At 35.5% G+C, this 21,938-nt stretch overlaps 1 protein-coding gene across 1 annotated transcript in view; it reads right to left on the bottom strand.

Annotated features, from left to right (window-relative positions):
• The window catches only part of LOC124636059 (neuropeptides capa receptor-like), a 70,625-nt gene that overhangs the window by 25,657 nt on the left and 23,030 nt on the right, over positions 1 to 21,938 (bottom strand). The window contains exon 3 of the mRNA XM_047172013.1: positions 21,611 to 21,810. Coding sequence (XP_047027969.1) covers positions 21,611 to 21,810 — 200 coding nt within the window. The remainder of the gene's footprint in view (positions 1 to 21,610; positions 21,811 to 21,938) is intronic.

The following is a 21,938-nucleotide window of genomic DNA, read 5'->3' as shown; positions in this document are numbered from 1 at the left end:
AGCACTATCTGCCTACTTGTTAAAAATTATTCGCGGTCATATACATAACCCTGCAATTCTAGAAGAGATACAATTGTGTGTTCCTGAGGAATACGTAGGCAGGAGGCGGAGGCCACCTCAATTCTCGGTGCCGCGCGCGCGCACCAACCTGCTGCAACTCGCGCCGCTCACGCGGGCGCTGCGCACGCTCAACACGGTGGCTAGACAAATTGATCTTTTTTCCTGCTCACTGACTGAATTCACAAGGGCTACTTTATGTGTATTATGTGACTATGATTAGTTTTAAGATATGATTATAATTTGATTAGTATTTTTTTAGAATGTTAGTTAGTTGTTGTTTAGAATGTTTAATTTGTCTACGCTATTGCATTAGGATAAGTTCCTGTAATAATAGTCGTAAGTTGATAATAATAATAAATAATAAATAAATTTTGTACAGAGTTTAATTTTCTCCAGCGGCGATAAAAAGTGATATAATGACGGCAATATTTTACTGCACAAAAGAAAATAGCTAAACTGTGTATTCAGTTACGCTGTTTAGGAAAATTATAGGAGCCAATAATTAAATCTTTTATGCAAAGGTTTTTGGTAGATAACATTTCGCTTTAGAAGTCTACAAAAAACAAAAACTTTTTAGATATTTCAAAGGTTTCCTCTTTTCACGGTTCAAAGTAAAGAATTACGAAAGTGTACATAGTATTTCAGCATTTTTGCACGACTGCTCACAAAAGGGAGGTTTATGTTTTTGATACCGTTTTTGGTAACCTATTTGGTAATTTAAGGAGTTTAGAATGGTTATAAATAATGTTATAAAAAAGTAACTTGAAGGTAATACAACGAATTCTCTGAAAAACAATGTTTTGTTGATATTTTCGCGAACAATCTGGGCTAAGGGTTTGTTTAACAAATGGATAAAAACACATAAATCAAAGTTCGGTCGAAACGTACCCACAAACTGAAAGTAAGGGCTTTTCAATAGATTAAACTCTCTGTTATCTGGGTTTTGTGGAAGGCGACAAACATCGTATTTGTATTGACATTTTGCTATTATAGCCCGGTCAAAATAGACATTTGAAATAACAAAAATTCCCACAGAGCTGATTTTTGGTGGAGAGCTAGATTTAATCATTATAAATAAAATACTAAAAGTCCCCATCGATCCCATGTGTGCGTCAAAAGTTATTCGAGGTCAAATGTCAAAATTTTAGGTTTTTTTATTTTTTTTCGAAAACGGTAAGTTTTATCAAAAAAAGACATCAGACCAAAATTGTAGATCTTTAAATTTTCTACAAAAATTACATCAACAGTTTTCTCCTAAATCTTACCATTCCTGAGATATCGCGCTTCAAAGTATATTCCATACATGACATGCACACATTTCCACGCCACCTGTGAGGTAGTGTACTCGGCGCGTTTTTTTACCGTAGTTTCCCCTGTAGGCCTACTCCACTAACTGTCATGACAATTTTAGGATAGTTTAAGGGAATAATTGCCGTCATGTTCTAATATGATGTCATTATTGATATTAACTATTGGGTTAACTATATTGTGATTGTTTTAGATTTATCAGATTCATACAAAAACTCTTGGTGGCCTAGTGGGTAAAGAACCAACCTCTCGAGTATGAGTGGGTTCGATTCCATGTCAGACAAGTACCAATGCAACTTTTCTAAGTTTGTATGTACTTTCTAAGCATATTTTGGACACCAACGACTGTTTCTGATGGCACGTTAAACTGTAGGTTCTGGATGTCATTGAACATCCTTGGCAGTCGTAATGGGTAGTTAGAAGCCAGTAGGTCTGACACCAGTCTAACCAAGCGGTATTGGGTTGCCCAGGTAACTGGGTTGAGGGGGTCAGATAGGGCAGTCGCTCCTTGTAAAGGACTGGTACTTAGCTACATCCGGTTAAACTAGAAGCCGACTCCTACATAGTTGGGAAAAGGGCTCGGAGGATGATTTGATACTACAATCTTTTTTGCAATTGCAAAAAATTATGTCAGGAGTATTCCTGGACCAGGTGGGAGTAAAGTTTTAATAGGTTCCAGATATTATGTATCAATTTCCAACCCCAGTCTTCTGGATAAAAATGGAAATGTCGAAGGAAAATAAGCGTGCGATAATTTTCTACAACTTTAAAAGCGGATTGTCGCGACTTCAGCGCTTTAAAAAAATTGTTCTGTGTTTAGTGATGCAGAACCATGCCTTAGGACTGCAGTACGCTGATATTTAGTATTTAAAAGTGGGCAATCTAGCCTTAGAGACAAGCCACGTGAAGGTAGTTCAAAACCCGATATGACCCAAGATAATAAATTGTCGCAGACCAACATGTAACATACCGTGACAAAGATCCGTGGGCATAACGATTGTTTTACATTCCACAAAATTAAGTAAAGTCTTCATGGTAAACGTTTCAGCACACCTGAAAAAGCTGTTGACTCATAGAAATCGGCCAATTTGACTACCCCCACTTTAGAATGGAATAAATGTTTCTAGCACTGGGTTTAATGCGTGCAAAAGTGCATTAAATATTGCAGAGAATTCTTTGAAAAACAATAAATGGTATTAACCTATTAGATTGTCTGTACTTATTTCAAACGATACAACTTAAAGGCAGCCCTCGTATGTACGTGGCTTATATGTGCATATCATGTACAGTGTGACTCTTTGAATCGCGATATCTCAGGAATGGTAAGATTTAGGAGAAAACTGTTAATGCCATTTTTGTAGAAAATTGAAAGATCTACAATTTTGGTCTGATGTATTTTTTTGATAAAACTTACCGTTTTCGAAAAAAAATCAAAAAACCTAAAATTTTGACATTTGACCTCGAATAACTTTTGACGCACACATGGGATCGATGGGGACTTTTAGTATTTTATTTATAATGATCAAATCTAGCTCTCCACCAAAAATCAGCTCTGTGGGAATTTTTGTTATTTGACCACTTCTTTTATGTCTATTTTGACCGGGCTATAAGCTATCTGTGTACTTACACGTAGTCTTACAAAACCCTGTGTTGATTACATTTATTTATCAAGTAACATACTTAATTTGTGTTACATATTGGCCTTTCACGAAATACGATTGGTGAACCAATTCTGTAAAGCAATCTAGAACTTGATTTAGATATAAATCAGAAACGCAACTAGCATTGCGTTTGTAATCTTCAATAAGATTTTCAAAATGGATTAATCACAGTAAATGCTGAATATCGATACGTGCTTATATTTTGCATCGAAATTGTGAACAATTTTTAATCAGATAGTTGATATAAAAATAAATATATTAAGAGGGGCGAGGGGCTTTAGCCCTCGAAAAAATTAAATCGTTTTTATTATTAATCGTAAATTGAACCATATTCTTAACGAAAGCTTCTTGAGATAACCTTCAATTATAGATTATAATAATTTAATTTAATTAAAAATAAATAATAAATGAGACAAATATTTAGACCCAAATCACATGACGTGTTAAATAGGTATACTATACAAAAGCCTGTCAAATAATATTGTTACAACTTGTATAATACGGTTTCGTCTTATCGAGTTACATAAGTAATAACTTAGTATATTAAAGGCAATCTTGAATTGATATCTACTGTTTATTTCAATTTATGTGTCTGCCTGAAATTACATTTTATCTCCCTATCACAATCTATCAGCCCCCGTGGTGTACGATCGGGGCGTGAAATAAGAGCAAACTCGTAAACATTTATATATCACGTTTGCTTGGGAAATATTATATTAGATACTTAGTATGTGAATATTACTAATATTACGCAAGCTATATCGAATATCCAAATCTCTTTTGCAATCATATTCGTTTGGGCAATCACAAGTGAAAATAATTCATTTTGTATCATCATGTAAGTAGAAGGTAAGCAATTAGTAAGTAGTTCCACAAGTTTTCCGTGCTTAGTTCAAATTCGGTTTTGGGTCTTTTCAATGAACCTTTTCAACGAGAAGAGAGACGAGTTTTGTCAAAATACAGATGCATCTATAAGGTAAAGGATAAAGTAACAAATAAGACATAATAAACTTGTGTTTGTGAAACAGTTGACGACACATTTGTATTCTTATCACATGTCCAAAACAAAGAAAGGTCGCATTTGGACAAATCACTATAAGCTTTCCGATCCATTACTGGGATTATGTTCCCTTGACACAGTTCTCTAGGTATCGTCTCACATCGTAATTTTTCTAACCCAGACATTTGTTTTTTCGACTGTAATATGCAGATAAGTTGGTGTTCTTACAGTAAAATGTTGAAATGATAAATGTATGTGTTTGTATGAAAAACACGTTCTCAAGTTATTCCTCTGTGACATATTTATGTGTTAACCTCTTCAGTTCTTGGGCAATCTTATAGACATAAACATTATTTATTTTTGCAAAACTAGATGTCATGAGAAATTGTAGTTTATTGTGGTCTTATAGATTTATCAAATTAGTATAATACTCAAACTGGGTGAAATAAAATATTTAGATATGTTAGAATTCGAGATAATTTGGTGGGCCATGTCTTATTATGTAGATAAATGTTAAGACATATATTTAAACTGTCGGTACCAAATTATGTAATGGCTTTTATGTTACTTACACGAATTTCTACATTCTAAAGGCAAGAGGAATAATCTTGGAGTCGAAAATTTTGTTCTGTAAGTGTGCAGATATGTAAATTGTATGCTAATACATAATATGCAAAACCGTACCGCTTAGAGTTTCAAAAGACAATTGTGGAAAACGGAAGCGATTTCCCTACACAGTGAGTCTTTAAAAGTTGTGCAAACCTTATACCTTTTACGTTGTAAGAGACTTTCCAAATGTATAATCTTTTTATTTACCTATCTAAAAACTTCAAACCGGCTTCGACAGTCGCATAGTCAGTTTTTCTTCTCTTTTCAAGCTTAGACGCTGTTTTTCGACAATCACTCATATTTTTGGTAGGTGTATTTGAAATACAAATATTTGATACACTTCAGAAAATTAAACAATACAATTGAACCCTAAATAAATTTCCTAAAATAGCTTCTGTACTTTCTGTACTTTCTACAGAATAGGTACCTACTAGCTCAAAATCAGTTAAATATCTCCGTAGTTAATTTATAACCCGCTCTATCGGTATAATAAATAACAAACTACAGTTCGGTTTGTTTAATGGCTCTGGCTATTATGATTTCCTCACCTCCTGGCCTTCGAAGAAGATTTCATTTAATGTTCGTGCTTGAAAATATTTTCAAGAGATTAGGAGTAAATAATTGAAAGAGTTGACAATATGGCTGCGGTGAAAACTTCATACTTTTAATTTTTTGTTATATAGGTATATTGTAATACCATTTCCTTTATGGGATTTTCGGCTTATTCCTCATTAATCATAAAAATAATAATTTGAATCAATCAAGATACCTAATAAATAAAATATAACAAAATTAAACATTTCAAGCGTAGGATGCAGCTAACTTTCCGGAGTCGCAAACTTTTGTTTGCACTTTGTTTCCAATTTATATTCGGCTTACATTCAGATTCTCGCCCACATTCGAAATGAAAGGTTTATTATTGTTATCTCACGTCGTTACCTGAGGTTTTCGGATAAAACACAAGTTCGAGAACTCAAACTGAATTATGTTGTCCATTTTAGTTTATTCCGCTAGGAATTCCTTGAATATCTGGATAAAGCTGTTATTAAAGACCGTGAACAATCTCGGACTTTCAGTCCAACTTAATGATAAATTAGTAAAATTATGCTTTAATCCGCTGCGCTCATAGAGCACTGTTTATTATCTTTTCCATCAAATTTTGAAGTAGGTGATGAACTAATTAATATTAGCTCTTAGAGATACCTGTGTTACCTGTTAGATAAATTGGACCACTTTTTCAGGCATGATTTTCCTGAAGCTGTTACGGCGAACAATTACCTACATACGCAAATGCCAAATCAGGATTTTAGTTCCGCTACCAACGAGAAACTCAGTGAACCGTTAAAAATATGATTTTCCATACTTTATACTGAAATGCCAACACTACAGACAGTGTCACTTTGAGGTAACCTTAACTGTAAGCTCGTAATTAATGAGGACAATATTTCCAAGCGTAGGTAATTGTTGGGCACTTAGTTTAGTTTCAACGCTTACCGTATTACGAAATATTATGATAGAGAGACCTAGGGAAATTTTATGTACCTATTAAGTTTCATAATTTTGTTATTATATTTGCATACCAACGATTACTGGCTATTTGCCATGTGAGACGGTAAGGACTATAATTACATCAGGATAAAAAGAAGGTACTATAGGTAGACTTTGTTTTATGAAATAATAAAAAAACAGTTAGGGCGTATTCAGATGACACGCGCCGATCACGCACAGCACCCGTGCACGCTTTTTGCCCGCACATAAACTACTAGTGACTGGACTACTTCGTTCACTAGGCATAGTGGCTTCCAGGTGTCACAACGCGTACGCGGGCAGGGTGCAGAGCGCGGGCAGGGCGAGTGCAGGGTTGGCGCGAGGCGATCGCGGGGCGTGCGCATGGCGTGCGCGTGTAGTCCTCGTTAAATGCAATTTGAGATCTATTGATGCATTATAAGGCTCAAATTCTTATATTATTCAAATTTCAATGCGAGTTGGACGCGGGTGGCGTGCGCTGGGCGTGCGCGTGTCGTGTGAACGCGCCCTTAGAGTTACTTTCACATGCAAGGACTAGATTTCGCCAACGTCCTTTAAGTACAAAATTTCCTTGGCGCACCCCCGATAAAAGTACACCTACTTAGGTAATTGACAAATGGGCTATCTAACACTTAGGTATTATTTTTTCAGTTCAGACCTGTGGTTCCTGATATTAGTGTGTTTAAACAATGTCTTCATCTTTATAAATAATATTAGTGTTATCTGTCTTGTAAACATTATTACTTATATATATTTCAGAAAATACAAATCGTGTTTTTTTTCTCATTGTTATATAGATTGATTATGTGTCATTGAAGATCGAGTGTCTAAACCGCCTTGATTAATATAATTTTGTAAAATCCACATCATAATAGCTACCACGATTTATCTTTGTCAAAACTTTCACCTTTTTCTTTGCTTCGTTTTTCAATACTAAATACGTGATACGTTTTACTGAGGTAATTTAGTTAATTAATTATATTATGCTGGTTTCTCCGTGGAATAAAGTCCTGGTCCTGAATACATTTTATTTCGAACAATGAGCTGTTATATTTTAACGCCGTTGTTACACAAGACTCGAATAAATCACCGGAGACATTAGAGCAGTTTGTTGTGCATTCTTTGTACTTTATAAGGCTCTCACAATATTTTTAAAGCAAAGATTTAAATAAAGCTTTAAGCATTGTTTGTTGTGTAATTATACGATTAGGTCACTGTTGCTTGAATATAATATAGAGAAGTTATTGATGTTCATGAAATTAGTAACACTTCTGTGTTGTAATTGTTCTGTTTTATGATAATTACAAACCTTATAACTGATGTATTGTAAACTTATAATGATAAGTTTTATTTAATAAAATTATGTTGTGTTCAAAATAAGAACGTTCATTGAAGAATCAATTTGTATTTCAAAAGGAGTAGACCCATGCCGATAAAAAGGACATCATTTAAAATACACAGAAAGCTACAGATGCTATGCATGGTAAATAAAATATAAGACACATATCCCATGAGGCAGTAACTACGGAACACCTGCGACGATCCCTACTTACTTATTTCTCTTTCGCTTCGTCCAGAAACAGATTCGTAAATCAGAAGCACGCACGGGTTACGAGCGTCTGACCTTTTAAAAGGACATATAGGCCGAAGTTTACCGCCTAACATAAACGTCAGTTTTCTTAAAACAAGTGTTAATATTCAGGTTAAAGAATCGTGCGTTAATTTATACCCATTTTTTATATTGCATAACATGGCTGCCATAGAATGAAATAGAGTACTCGTCAAGAGCTTTCATATGATATAGGTGTTATCACTGTGATTGACTGAGCGATTTTGAAGTGTGTAGATTCAGTGTTCATACAAAAGTGCCCATACTCGTTTTTAAGAAGAACGGACGTTTATGTTGTCGGTGAACTTTGGCCTAAAACGATACTAATAATTTCTGTGTATGTGCTTCTTGTGCGGGGGGACCCCCAGGGCGTTATAATAAAATAAAGGTGTACTTTATGAAGCTGCTAGCTGTTTCCCTCAGTTTTACCAGGGTCCTAAGGGAGCTATTTTACCCACCTGGTGTATCTGCATATGTAATTTAATTTCTTAATGGTTAAGATGTTTGGTCCACTTCAGTTACAAGGAAATTAACGAATGAAGGGTATTTGGGATACCGTCCTGTAGTTAACTTTGATGTAGGCGATATGGTAAGCCTATTTTTTTTTGTTTTTTACTTTATCCTTTTGTGTTTGAACAAATTGATTTCCTGCATAAATTGTAACATTGTACCATACCTACTATTTACTGTCTACAAGTCAATCAATAACTTTATTTGCTTTACAGATCGCAATAAAATCCATACAATTTCAGGATGCATTTATTTACAAGTGCATTTCATTGCTATATCCATCATCAGATTACATATAGATCGGACGTGTCGATACTATTTCATTCATCGGTCTGTGCCGGCGTGTGTAATACAAACATCTCAAGTGAAAACATTAATTCTATCGCAATTATTATAGTTCTATAGTAATCTAGTTAACGGTTATTCTGATTTTGGGTGAAGGTCGGGTATCTTTGAAGGAACGTGCTGTAAAGTTTTAGTGAGGGCAACATTGTATTGAAGGTGTATCATCGGTTAAAGTCTTAAAGCTGGAGAGTTTGTTTGTTTGAATGCGCTGCTATCAGAAAACATAGGGGCGATTAAAAAAAAATCTATGTTAGATCTTTTCATGTAGCTCCCATGGAACGCGGGTAAAAGTAGTGTGAAAAAAATAATTTGTGTCATCTTTTTCACAATTTTCTAGAAAATTCTGATTAACATTCTGTTGACATTATAGAACATAATTGCTAATATTATTTACGATCGCTGGTTTTATTAATATATGGTATATCTCGATGGTCTCAGCTTTCACACCAAATTAATGACCTCACCTAATAAGTTTGATCGAATGGAACTGCTTAACTCAATCCGAAAACAAAACCTCTTACAAGTTTTTTTTTTACTTTGACATTACAGGCTTCACTTTTTTTCTTAATACTTTGAAGTTCTAAGAAGCTTTTAATTCAATATTTCGCTTTAAGTTTTATCCACGAGACTTAATCCGCAGAAAACAAAAATATATATACTTAGGTAGGTACCAATGGGTCAAATTACTTGAAAAAGTCTGGTGAATATCAATTCTTCATCTAAAGTCAACCGAGTAAATCAGTATTAAACCAAATCACTGACTAAGGTCAAAGTTAGGATGCGAACATTCTGTCTTGAAACACAATACTTACATAGAAACCTAATATTTGTTGTGTGGGGGTGTATAACATATTGTTATATCCTAAAACAAACAGAACTAGAGAATATAACACATGTAGTTTATTTAGTTAGTAGCTATAATCTTATTTATATCCGTCACAATTGACACATTTTGTCTGGACAAAGAAATTAGTCGGGAGATCGCCTGCAGTGTCAATATAGTTCCAGAAAGTAAACATTTTAACGAAACAAATAGACAGATTACCTACAACAAATAAAAAAAACAATTAGTTCATCTCTTTTACTGTGTCTTTATAAAGATATTGTTGACTGTTTACCTAAACTAAAGGTTATACCTTGTCCGAAAATGATCAGTATCAAAGTTATGTCGCCGTGAGCTACAAACTTATATCAAGTGTAAATCTATTAGACAAAAGGAAATTTCCATAGCCTAGCCTAACCTCAGACCTCTTTTTACGAGTAAAGAGGATGTAACATTGTTTTAAAGTAATTATTGTCGTTTTCAGAAACTATAATTGCCTTAGGATGCATTCAGACCAAATGAAAAGGGAAATAAATATAGGACACGGGTATTTTTTTCACAACATTTTATATAAACATATGTTGATGAATAGATCATTCTTTCGTTATTATTTAGATTTTTATAAGTGAAGATAGAATGAAAAACACAAAAAATATCCTAACGCCTGGTACGTTTCCTACAAGTAAATAAGAGCGGCCCAACGAGGTCTTATGAGACCGGGGGCCCGATTCTGTTAAGTAAATAATGTCAAAATTGAATAGAAATCGAATCGCAATTATGATCGCAATAGCAGTTTTAACCATATCGGGCATTCTGCTACTAATATAAGACCAATCGTATTCCAACGACATTCGATTGGTTTGCGACTGGTCTGCAATTTTGGTGATTTTGGTCTATATGGTAGTTTGCTCTACAATCATATTGCAATCGTAAATCATTTGCAGACAAAATGATTCATTATTGAATGACAGAAAAGGATAAAAACGTTTATTTAAAAGATAAAATGGCGGAATGCCACATACGCTTCAATCGTAATCGAGTCGTGATTGGATCGCAGTCGAATGTGAATCGTATGTCGCTTAAGTAAAATTAGGAGAATCGGGCCCCTGGTACGTTTTCTACAAGTCGAATTCGGGACCTAACATAAAATCAGCAGCTGTTTTTCTTAATAAATTCCACTCTTGAAAACGTGAAAGGAATATACTTAACACACCCTCGTTTTTGTGGGCAGTCGTGTAAAAACCTATTTGATTTTTCTACTTACGATGCCTTTTCATCTGTGTATACAAATAGGAATACTCCTAAATATTGATAGGTAAACATGTACATAAACAGTTGGCGATGGACCGCTGGCCAGCAGCCAAAGTCGTGTGTGGTATTATATTAAACTCCTTTGTTAGACACAGAAAGGGTTTTGGCAAATATTCTCACTGTAATGATATTTGTAAAGATTCGACAATCGGACTGTCCGTCCATCTGCCAGTCTGTCATAGGGTTGTATCTTTTGAACCGTAATGATAGACTTTACATTTGCTTTGAGTGATGTGAATCAACTTATGATATTTTCTTCAATTATGGTACTGACATAGTAATGTCAGTACCTAAATATATAAAAATATTGAAGTGTAAAATAAATACTGTTAAGAAATATTTTTCCAGCAAAGGATGACTTTACATAGGATAAACATGTTCTCCAGAGAGAACTCCAAATTAGTTGGAAAATCTTCAGTAATTGAAAAGCATTTATTGAAAAGTGATCGAGAAGCATCGATATGCAATTACAAAGCTGTGCTGTGCTCTTATAAAACTTAAACTACAAAAATGTTAGTTCACACAATCTTTGGTATTCTATTCCAACTTACACGTGTCTTGACTAATTTTATACAATGTGTCGGAAAACGAGCACAAATAATAACTAGCAAAAAGTAATTCTTTATTAAGGCACAGCCGTCATCTTTTCTTAAAAAAAACCTTAATGTCTGATTTCCAGTATAGGTTAATCCGGTCCTGAGATATTCACTTACAACTAGTTACAAATTGGGATTTACTAACTGAATCAAGCTACATAGGAATTTTTCCTTAGCTTTCTTTAGTGCCAGAAAAATTTGTAGGTCTATAAGCGGTCCCTAAACAGACCAAATTACTTAACAGGGATTGAATTACAAGTTACTGGGTGGTCTATTTGCATTAAGATCGTCTGACCGTTTACTAGTCTAACCCATTTTCGGGACCTGTGCCAGCTTAGATGTGTGCACACTTGTATATTATTTACTCTAAGAGAGTATAAATTAGATTTGTCATATATTCTGAATGAAGTTCCAAATTCGTTAATTAATCTGAATGCCTCTGAACCTCTGAAGTTCTTGTAAAAAATGCATCTCAGATTAGACTCTTTACCATACTTTTGATAGGATAACTTCGAGGCAGCAATAATTTTCTAAACTCTTCACAAATTGTCAGTATATTTCAGTCGTTAACCAGGCGTGCAAGATTGGGTGTTTAATGTATCTCACAAATAACCCACTTCAATTCTCTGTCACTCCCAGATAGCTGTTTTACCGCCTTAAGGCTTTCAGCCCTTTATTATGCCACTTCGTTGATTTTAAGTATGAGAATACGCGACTCGGAAATTACACTTTATATGATAAAAAGCCTACTTTATGTCCGTCTCACAAAATGGACTGTAAAAAATAAGTTAACATTACTATACAAAATAAGTTCTACATTCGTAAGTTACAATGTTATGATATCTACTTTATCTGAATATGCTTTTTCAATACTTTATTAAATAGTGTAAAATTGATTTTTTCTAACGAAATAATTGGCCACGTTCGTAGTTCTCATAGAATATTCCAGACCTATTTTAGAAAAAGAAAATAGAAAAAGGACATAGGTATAAGTAGCCAGACACCAGTCTGGCTACTTATGCAAATGCTAATGTAGGCCTAGCTGAAACTAAAAGGTGCTAACTAAAGCCTATCTAAATAGATATAAACGGTAAATGGTTAAAGAACCCTAGTTGAATTTAGTGTAGACAAGATGGAATTTAAAGCTTGTGGCACATTATAGCAGCACCGCAACAGCACGGCTGCAGCACGGCGTCGCCTCGAATTAAGACTACGGCTAACTGCCAGCGCGCCAACCACGCGCTGTCCGCTCGCCGTCGGCGCGCCGGCCGCGCGCCGGCCGCGAGGTGTAAGCTTGCTGTCACCGCAAACTCAATATTATTTTAAGACGATTATGATTGAACACGACGTAATGACATTGTTTCGCTGCCGGCTCGGAGTCGGCGCGCAATTAGCACGCCGTCGGCGCGCTGTACGCATGAGGACCGCTCGCTTGCAGCACGCGGGCGGCGAGTCGAGTTGTGTGGAAGCGGCAAGCACGCTGACTGCTCGCCGTTGGCTTTTTCATATTGACATTACGAAATATATTATAATATACACGATTTAATGCTCTAAATTGAATGACAACTTAAATGCTGGTGTGGAGCCGTGCTGTTGCCGTGCTGCTGTAATGTGCCACGTCCTTATCTCTGACTAGCAATTTTACAAGGTGGATATTCAATATTTATTTCATACAATATATCTTAACTCAAACTTAGATAATAATTCAATTTACTTACACGTTCACACAGCTGTTCCACTGTTTTTTCAACCCTTGGATATAATCATTTGAAATAAGCAAACAAACATTTGAAAGAAAAATATAATAAAATACAATCAATACGCAAAGAATATCCCCACCAATACACACATACATATTCTATCGGAAAAAAAACAAGACAACTTTAGGGAAAATTTTATCTTATTTCCGAAAGAAACCATTACGTTAGTATTGATATCCGACACCTGGTCTGATTGAATGAAAGTTCCACGGTCTGAAGTATACTGAATAGGGCGTTAAGATGTTCGATGTTTCAACGTATTTTTCTTCAAAGATAGAAAGTAAGTTCTTGAAAAACACAGTTCGTTTCTAGACTTATTCGTACAAGAATTATTTTATGTTAGTCAATGTTGCTGGGCTATTAAGCTAACACACAGAACACTGAGCTTATTTTTTTATTTTTTTTTATTTTTTCTTTATTGGCTCGCCAACAATTGTGTACACTCATAATATTACAAAATTAATTATACTATAAATAAACTAAGTGTAACAATTTCTTACAGGTAAGCACAGCATGCGATGTATCACAATAATTTATTTTGCCACATGCACTAAATTGTGGTCCTTAATGTGGGCTAAAAATGGATCAAATGCCAAATAATTATAAATATTTGCATGTTTTAAAGTTAGTAATTTAACACTAAAGAAATGAAGAAAAAAGAAAGATAATTGAAAAAGAAGACGGATCACAATCCATACAAAATTGCCCCACGTCCTATAATAATGTGACGTATCTAAAAAAAAAGATAAAAATGTTTAAAAAAATATGGCATACTCTTCAATTCATTTTTTTTACACCTTCATACGAAAAAAATGCTCTAAAAATTGTTCAGGCGCTGTTAGGAAAACATCGTTCATGGGACTATTTATGGACTATTTTATTAAATTATTTTTTTGTTTGATAGGGTATACCTCACAGGTGGTCCCATAATCATCAGGTCGGGATCTGATGATGGAAACCCTGAGAAATCCAGGGCAACTTTTGAAAGTTGTAGGCATGCGCAGGATAAAAACTTGACTATAAGGTGTATGTCTTATAACAATATGCAACAGTAAAGGTTTGGAGCTGACCTGATGATGGAGACGAAAGAAGGTCGAGGGAACTCGACAACTGAATAAGTAAACTACCTCGTGTTTGGGCTCATATTATTCGTATTGAATAGACCTTTGCAACAGTGAAGGTTTGGAGCTGACCCGACGATGGAGACCAGAGAAGGTCGAGGGAAATCGACAGCAAAATATTTAAACTACCTCAGAAGTCGGTGTCTAATGGATGTACCTAAGTTTATTTCCCCAACGACTTCTAGGCCGATGCTCCTAAGACTAGTTTTTTTTGCTTATCAGTGTTTTTGGAAGTTTTTTTATCGTAAAAAGTTTTTTTTTTTATTATTTTTGGCTTTTCAGTGACAAGCACAGTTGTCACTATCCGCATAAGTGGAAAGTTCTTATCAATACGAATAATATAAGCCCAAACACGAGGCAGTTCACATATTCAGTTGTCCAGTTCCCTCGCCCTTCTCTGGTCTCCATCATCAAGTCAGCTTCAAACCTTCACTGTTGCATATTGTTACAAGACGTACACCTTATAGTCAAGTTTTTATCCTGCGCATGCCTACAACTTTCAAAAGTTGCCCTGGATTTCTCAGGGTTTCCATCATCAGATCCTGACCTGATGATTATGGGACCATCTGTGAGGTATACCCTATCAAAACAAAAAATAATTTAATAAAATAGACCATAAATAGTCCCATGAACGATGTTTTCATAACAGCGCCTGAACAATTTTTAAAGCATTTTTTTCGTATGAAGGTGTAAAAAAAATGAATTGGAGAGTATGCCATATTTTTTTAAACATTTTTATCTTTTTTTTGAGATACGTCACATTGTTATAGGACGTGGGGCAATTTTGATCCGTCTTCTTTATACAGTGTTGAAGGTTATTTTATGGAACTTGCCAAGTGAGTCGGAATGCACATCAACAAGATCACTGTAGCTATTCAATAGCTTACACAGCCGGGGAATGATGGAGCTTGCGCCAAGAACTGTTCTACGGAGTGGGGGATGCAAGGGAGTGATAGGAGCACGAGGGTATCTAGCGGGAACTCTGAATTTAAACTTGCTAAGTAACTGTGGACAGTCTATTTTGCACCGGAGTAGTTTGTATAAGAAAACTGCATCTGTGATTTTCCTACGTCTCTCCAATGAAATTATCTTAAAATGAGCAAGTCTGGCTTCATATGAGCGTTTCTTTTTTGCAACTCCGGATGAAAATGCCAGATGCCAAAGGAATCTTTTTTGCAACTCCGGATGAAAACGCCAGATGCCAAAGGAATCTTTTTATTATTAAACGGTTTTATTTAGCTCACCCCGTTTGTTTTATTTATTATTTATTCATTCTTGGGTCAAATTTAGTCATTCAAATTTCACCCTCTTTCTGTCAACCGATTAATCTGAAATTTTGTATACACCTTTAATTCCGATGACAATACAATATAGTAATATCAATAACATTGTAAATCCAATATGGCCGCCGGCACAAAATGGCGGATAACGTAGATTTTATCAATCCCATCAATATGGGTATCAAATGAAAGGGCTCAACAAGCAGAATACAATATACTATAAAAAATTGAAATCCAAGATGGCGGCCGCTACAAAATGGCGAATAACTTAGGTTTTATCAATCCCATCAATATGGGTATCAAATGAAAGGGCTCAACAAGCAGAATACAATATACTATAAAAAATTGAAATCCAAGATGGCGGCCGCTACAAAATGGCGGATAACGTAGGTTTTATCAATCCCATTAATATGGGTATCAAATGAAAGGTCTCAACAAGTAGAATACAATTTACTATGCAAAATTGAAATCTAAGATGGCCGCCGCTACCAAATTTTTTATCAATCCCACCAATATGGGTATCAAATGAAAGGGCTTCACAAGTAGAAAACTGTCAGTAACTCCAGCGGGGCCCAACAGGGCCAAGGCCTGCCTGGGCTGCGAGATTGTTCGAAAGAGTTACCGCGGCCCTGGTACATAAAAGGCCTACGACGGAACAAAACGGTTTTTAGTCAAGAGTCTGGCACTCCCTCACCGCTGCTGACCCACAGCAGGAGAGGTCATGTGATGATTTTTGGGGTCGTTAAAAAAAAAGTATCTGGAAGGGCTATGTATTGAGGAATTACATTGTAATAAATTGTCAGGTAAGAGACCGTGTAATAATGATGCACTAAATGAATTAGATAGAATGAGGAATATTCGGTAGGTATTTTCATTAAATACTAAAAACTAGAAAATAAAAAAATCGGTAAAAAAACTTTTAAGTTAAACGGTTTTATCTTATGTGCACTGAAAACTAGAAAATAAAAAAATAGTTACTTACCTGTCAACCTACGTAGGTGGGCCCGGTCATATTAGACTAAAATAATATGACTAAATAAAAACGTGGGGCCCTTGTGAAATCCTACCTATGGCAAAGCATATCTCTATACTTTGGTAGATCATGAGCTTGGCGTTCGCTGGTGAAGCCGCTACGGCTGATTATTGATTGTCAAAATCTCCAGTTACGATTATAGTAAGTCGATGCAATCCACACCTATTATACCTCTAGAAGAAAGTACTACAGCAATAGTTAATGGGCCCCACGTTTTTATTTTAGTCTAATATGACCGGGCCCACCTACGTAGGTTGACAGGTAAGTAACTATTTTTTTATTTTCTAGTTTTCAGTGCACATAAGATAAAACCGTTTAACTTAAAAGTTTTTTTACCGATTTTTTATTAAACGGTTTTATTTAGCTTACCCCGTTTGTTTTATTTATTCATTCTTGGGTCAAATTTAGTAATTCAAATTTCACCCTCTTCCTGTCAACCGATTAATCTGAAATTTTGTATACACCTTTAATTCCGATGACAATACAATATAGTAATATCAATAACATTGTAAATCCAATATGGCCGCCGGCACAAAATGGCGGATAACGTAGATTTTATCAATCCCATCAATATGGGTATCAAATGAAAGGGCTCAACAAGCAGAATACAATATACTATAAAAAATTGAAATCCAAGATGGCGGCCGCTACAAAATGGCGGATAACGTAGGTTTTATCAATCCCATCAATATGGGTATCAAATGAAAGTTCTCAACCAGTAGAATACAATGTACTATATAAAATTAAAATCCAAGATGGCGGCCTCTACAAAATGGCGGATAACTTAAGTTTTATAAATCCCATCAACATGGGTATCAAATGAAAGGTCTCAACAAGTAGAATACAATTTACTATGCAAAATTGAAATCTAAGATGGCGGATAACGTAGGTTTTATCAATCCCATCAATATGGGTATCAAATGAAAGGGCTCAACAAACAGAATACAATATACTATAAAAAATTAAATCCAAGATGGCGGCCGCTATAAAATGGCGGATAACGTAGGTTTTATCAATCTCATCAACATGGGTATCAAATGAAAGGTCTCAACAAGTAGAATACAATTTACTATGCAAAATTGAAATCTAAGATGGCCGCCGCTACCAAATGGCTGATAACAATTTTTTATCAATCCCACCAATACGGGTATCAAATGAAAGGGCTTCACAAGTAGAAAACTGTCAGTAACTCCAGCGGGGCCCAACAGGGCCAAGGCCTGCCTGGGCTGCGAGATTGTTCGAAAGAGTTACCGCGGCCCTGGTACATAAAAGGCCAACGACGGAACAAAACGGTTTCTAGTCAAGAGTCTGACACTCCCTCACCGCTGCTGACCCACAGCAGGAGAGGTCATGTGATGATTTTTGGGGTTGTTAAAAAAAAAAGTATCTGGAAGGGCTATGTATTGAGGAATTAGATTGTAATAAATTGTCAGGTAAGAGACCGTGTAATAATGATACACTAAATGAATTAGATAGAATGAGGAATATTCGGTACGCATTTTCATTAAATACTAAAAACTAGAAAATAAAAAATCGGTAAAAAAACTTTTAAGTTAAACGGTTTTATCTTATGTGCACTGAAAACTAGAAAATAAAAAATAGTTACTTACCTGTCAACCTACGTAGGTGATCCCGGTCATATTAAACTAAAATAAAAACGTGGGGCCCCTGTGAAATCCTACCTATGGCAAAGCATATCTTTATACTTTGGTAGATCATGAGCTCGGCGTTCGCTGGTGAAGCCGCTACGGCTGATTATTGATTGTCAAAATCTCCAGTTACGATTATAGTAAGTCGATGCAATCCACACCTATTATACCTCTAGAAGAAAGTACTACAGCAATAGTTAATGGGCCCCACGTTTTTATTTTAGTTTAATATGACCGGGACCACCTACGTAGGTTGACAGGTAAGTAACTATTTTTTATTTTCTAGTTTTTTTGTATTCGTTCCAGCCTTAGGTTATGTGTGGCATAGTGAGGTCTCCAGACTGTGCTGCAGTATTCTAGAACGTTACGTACAATGCAATTGTATAGCAGAATTGTATAGCAGAATCTTTGGTAAGTTTAGGTAAGTACCAGATAAATTTTCTTCACTTATCTGCAACTTTACTGGCCAGAGCGGTTTCTCGTAGGAGATAAGGCTGCTACGCAGGACGTACCTACTATAGAACACAAGCGCACACGCAGATACAGGTGATCTTTCTATTGGTGGGACAGCACATGGAGAGCACCTATCAAACTATGAGACTATGAGACCAACCGCCTAACGTGCTCTCCGAGGTACGGGTTTGTGAAAGCCGATACTACTTGACAAGTATAGAAGGAAATCTATGCTCTTCTTCTCTCTCTCGGGTATCTAAATAAATAGGCTAAGAAGAATTTACAGGTCTTAATGAAGTCGTTCCTAAATAAACATTAAATATTCGTAGTAAAAATCTGTGATAACATAAGTACAGACACAAAATTAATGTAGGCACACTTTTCAGTACAATTATTGTCTTAAGCTTAACAATTTACATTGAATATTTAACAAACTTTCTGCGTAAGGAACGTCGTTGGTCTTAATTATCCTTTTCTCAGTTCATTTAACTATAAAAACTTCTAAATTTATATGCGCATAAATAATTTTAATCCCGTTGTTATATAGTTTAAATATGATTATAAAAATATATTCAGTGAAAAAAATATTCCAATTAACACGTTCAAAGGTATTAAGAGCCACGGTTTTTTTTAAGTTATAACTGGAGTTTATTTTTTAAACATATGATTATCACGAAGGCTTACAATACAGCGGCGGCCCTAGCCATTGCGAGGCTACGTGCGACAGGTCTATGCGAGGCCCTTTGTCCTACGTGAAAAGTATGTGTCGCGAGAGTAAGTTGGTGTTTTGATTTAGCAAATTAATACAATTTTATTTTTACTACAGTTCATATATTTAAAGAATCACAAAATGAACAAATATTAAAATGATCTGATGATTGCGACTTTTCTTACGACTAAAATCTTTAATTAGAGCAGAATAATCGAATGAATGAGCAACGTCATTTTTGATCGAAAGAATAGCAAGGGACATGTTTTAATAATTGTAAGTCTCGAAAAACTGCTTTTTCGATATTATGATTTTATTATTCGAATTCTCAAGACTATTTCGGTAGTGGGATAAATTTCAATTAAATTATTTTCTAATATATATATTTCAGCACCGAGATAATATTCAGCTCTTCGTATAACTGATTCAGGGCCGTCTCTAGCTCATGTAGCGCCCTGGGTGCAATCAGGACCCAAGCGCCCTCTACTTATGTATTGAAAGATTGTGACTTGAGTAGTTCGAACGTCGTAAATAAGAAAGTTCATACGGAAAGTAGGAGTTATTTTCTTGTTAATAAAAGGACTTAAAAGCGGCGATACCTTCTAGGTTCGGCTAAAAAAGGATGAAAAAAATAAAACTAGTGGAAAGTAAAGCACCCGCGAGCGTAGCGAGCACAAACATTTTTGAGCTTTTTGGTCACTAAAGCACCTAAACTTGTATAATCAACAACAGCGCAAGGTGAAGTCGCGAGCGTAGCGAGCGCGAAAATTTTTGAGTTTTGGGACATAGAAGTACTCTAATCAAGATAGAAGGAAAGGTACTGTCAAGTGAACATCCGCGAGCGTAGCGAGCGCGAAAAAAATGTGCATTGAAAAAATGCACATTTTTTTTCTTTAAAAACCAGATATATATTTTTTTATTATAATTTTTTTACATTAGTGTGGGTTGTAGCGCGAGGCCCCCCCAAGCGCGAGGCCCTGTGCGATGGCACAGTTCGCACACCCCTAGGGCCGCCACTGTTACAATATGACACATATTATGGACTTATTTTATTGAAACTAAATGAGATAACTGTGCATTTGTGTGCCAGAACAATATCTAGCAAAACAAACAAAATACGTCCGAGCGCTGCGGGCAATATTTACATGAACCAATTTCAGCCATTTTACAGGCGTTTCGTGGAAATTAATAAACCCTTTGTCGCTATCCCCTGTTGATCTTTTAATGTTGACCACTCTGAAAGCTAAAATGCATAAAACGGATATACCTAATATGTCTCCCTAGATAAATATCAGTTTTGATAATGTAATGAACATTGCCACTATGCGGTATTTTGCAGTGGATTAAATTATGATTTTTACGAAGACAATGAATTTTCATTTTTATATGGTTGCAAAAAACTTCATTGTTCAATATATCCGTCCGAAATATTCAGGTAATTAAACGTGAGAGAGACACATAGGAATTCCAATACCTCGGTCCACCGATAAAACAATTTATGGCGGACCAATGAAATAACAGTAAACAAAAGAACAGCGAAAATGTGGCTTATGGAGGACCTCCATAAATTGTCCAATAATCTGTATTTTAAGGGAAAAACTCGCTACATCCGCTGCGAGTAAAAACCTGGGATTTTGATTTAATCTGGCGTTTTTAACTGATATTACGTAAAATGGATTTCAAAATCTACTGTATAAGAGGCGTTAATTAAATGGGGCTTTCAACAGAAACATTTTAGTAATAATAATAGATTTATGTACAGTAAGCAATCTTCCCCCGGAGGCGAAAAACCTTTCCGGTCCGCTTTTTTCGTATTCATATTTTGTGTTAAAAAAATACAACTGCTCATAATTAATTCGTTGCTTTTTCTGCGTTACGCCATAGTTTGACTGGTTTCATTTCCGTACCTTATAAAATTAGGACAACGGCCTGTGTACCTACTTAATTATTCATCTAATCTTAACAATTCAAATAATAAGAGGGAAATATTAAAACTAAGTTTCAAAATATTCATCCGCATCGCTGTCAGCCGGGATCGTGCCCAAAAGACCTACCTACCTAAGTAAAGAAATAAAATAAACTCGTTATTGTTGTTAAAATAGACTTAAAATTAATGCCGAAACAGCTTTAGGGCAGATATATTACAGATAAACAATGAGATAACCTGATTTCTCACTGTAAACATCTTGAAACAAACAACCACAATACAGACTACTACAGTACGTAATCTTAACTTCTCAACTTACTTGGAGGATAATCCCTGTAGCTTATTTCGCTGTAAACAGCAAAGGGCGAAGCGCACACTATCGAAATGATCCACAGTATGAGAATAATCCTTGAAGCCCTGGTCAGGCCAGCCATGGTGTACAAGTGGAGAGGATGGCATATAGCCAGGTATCTCTCCAGAGAAAACGCTGATATTGTCAACACTGAGACGTATGTGGCCCTGGAACAAAAAATATGTTAATAAATACATTTGCAGCACGTTATTCAAATTAGGGAGTGTTTAAATGAACCGAGTAAACGTTCGTTCAGTCTCCGCCTATCATTTTTTTTTCTGAAATATTAACGAAA

The sequence above is a fragment of the Helicoverpa zea genome, chromosome 13 (genome assembly GCF_022581195.2).
Source record: "Helicoverpa zea isolate HzStark_Cry1AcR chromosome 13, ilHelZeax1.1, whole genome shotgun sequence".
NCBI classification, from domain to species: Eukaryota; Metazoa; Arthropoda; class Insecta; order Lepidoptera; family Noctuidae; genus Helicoverpa; species Helicoverpa zea.
This window is presented reverse-complemented; position numbering and strand designations above follow the sequence as displayed.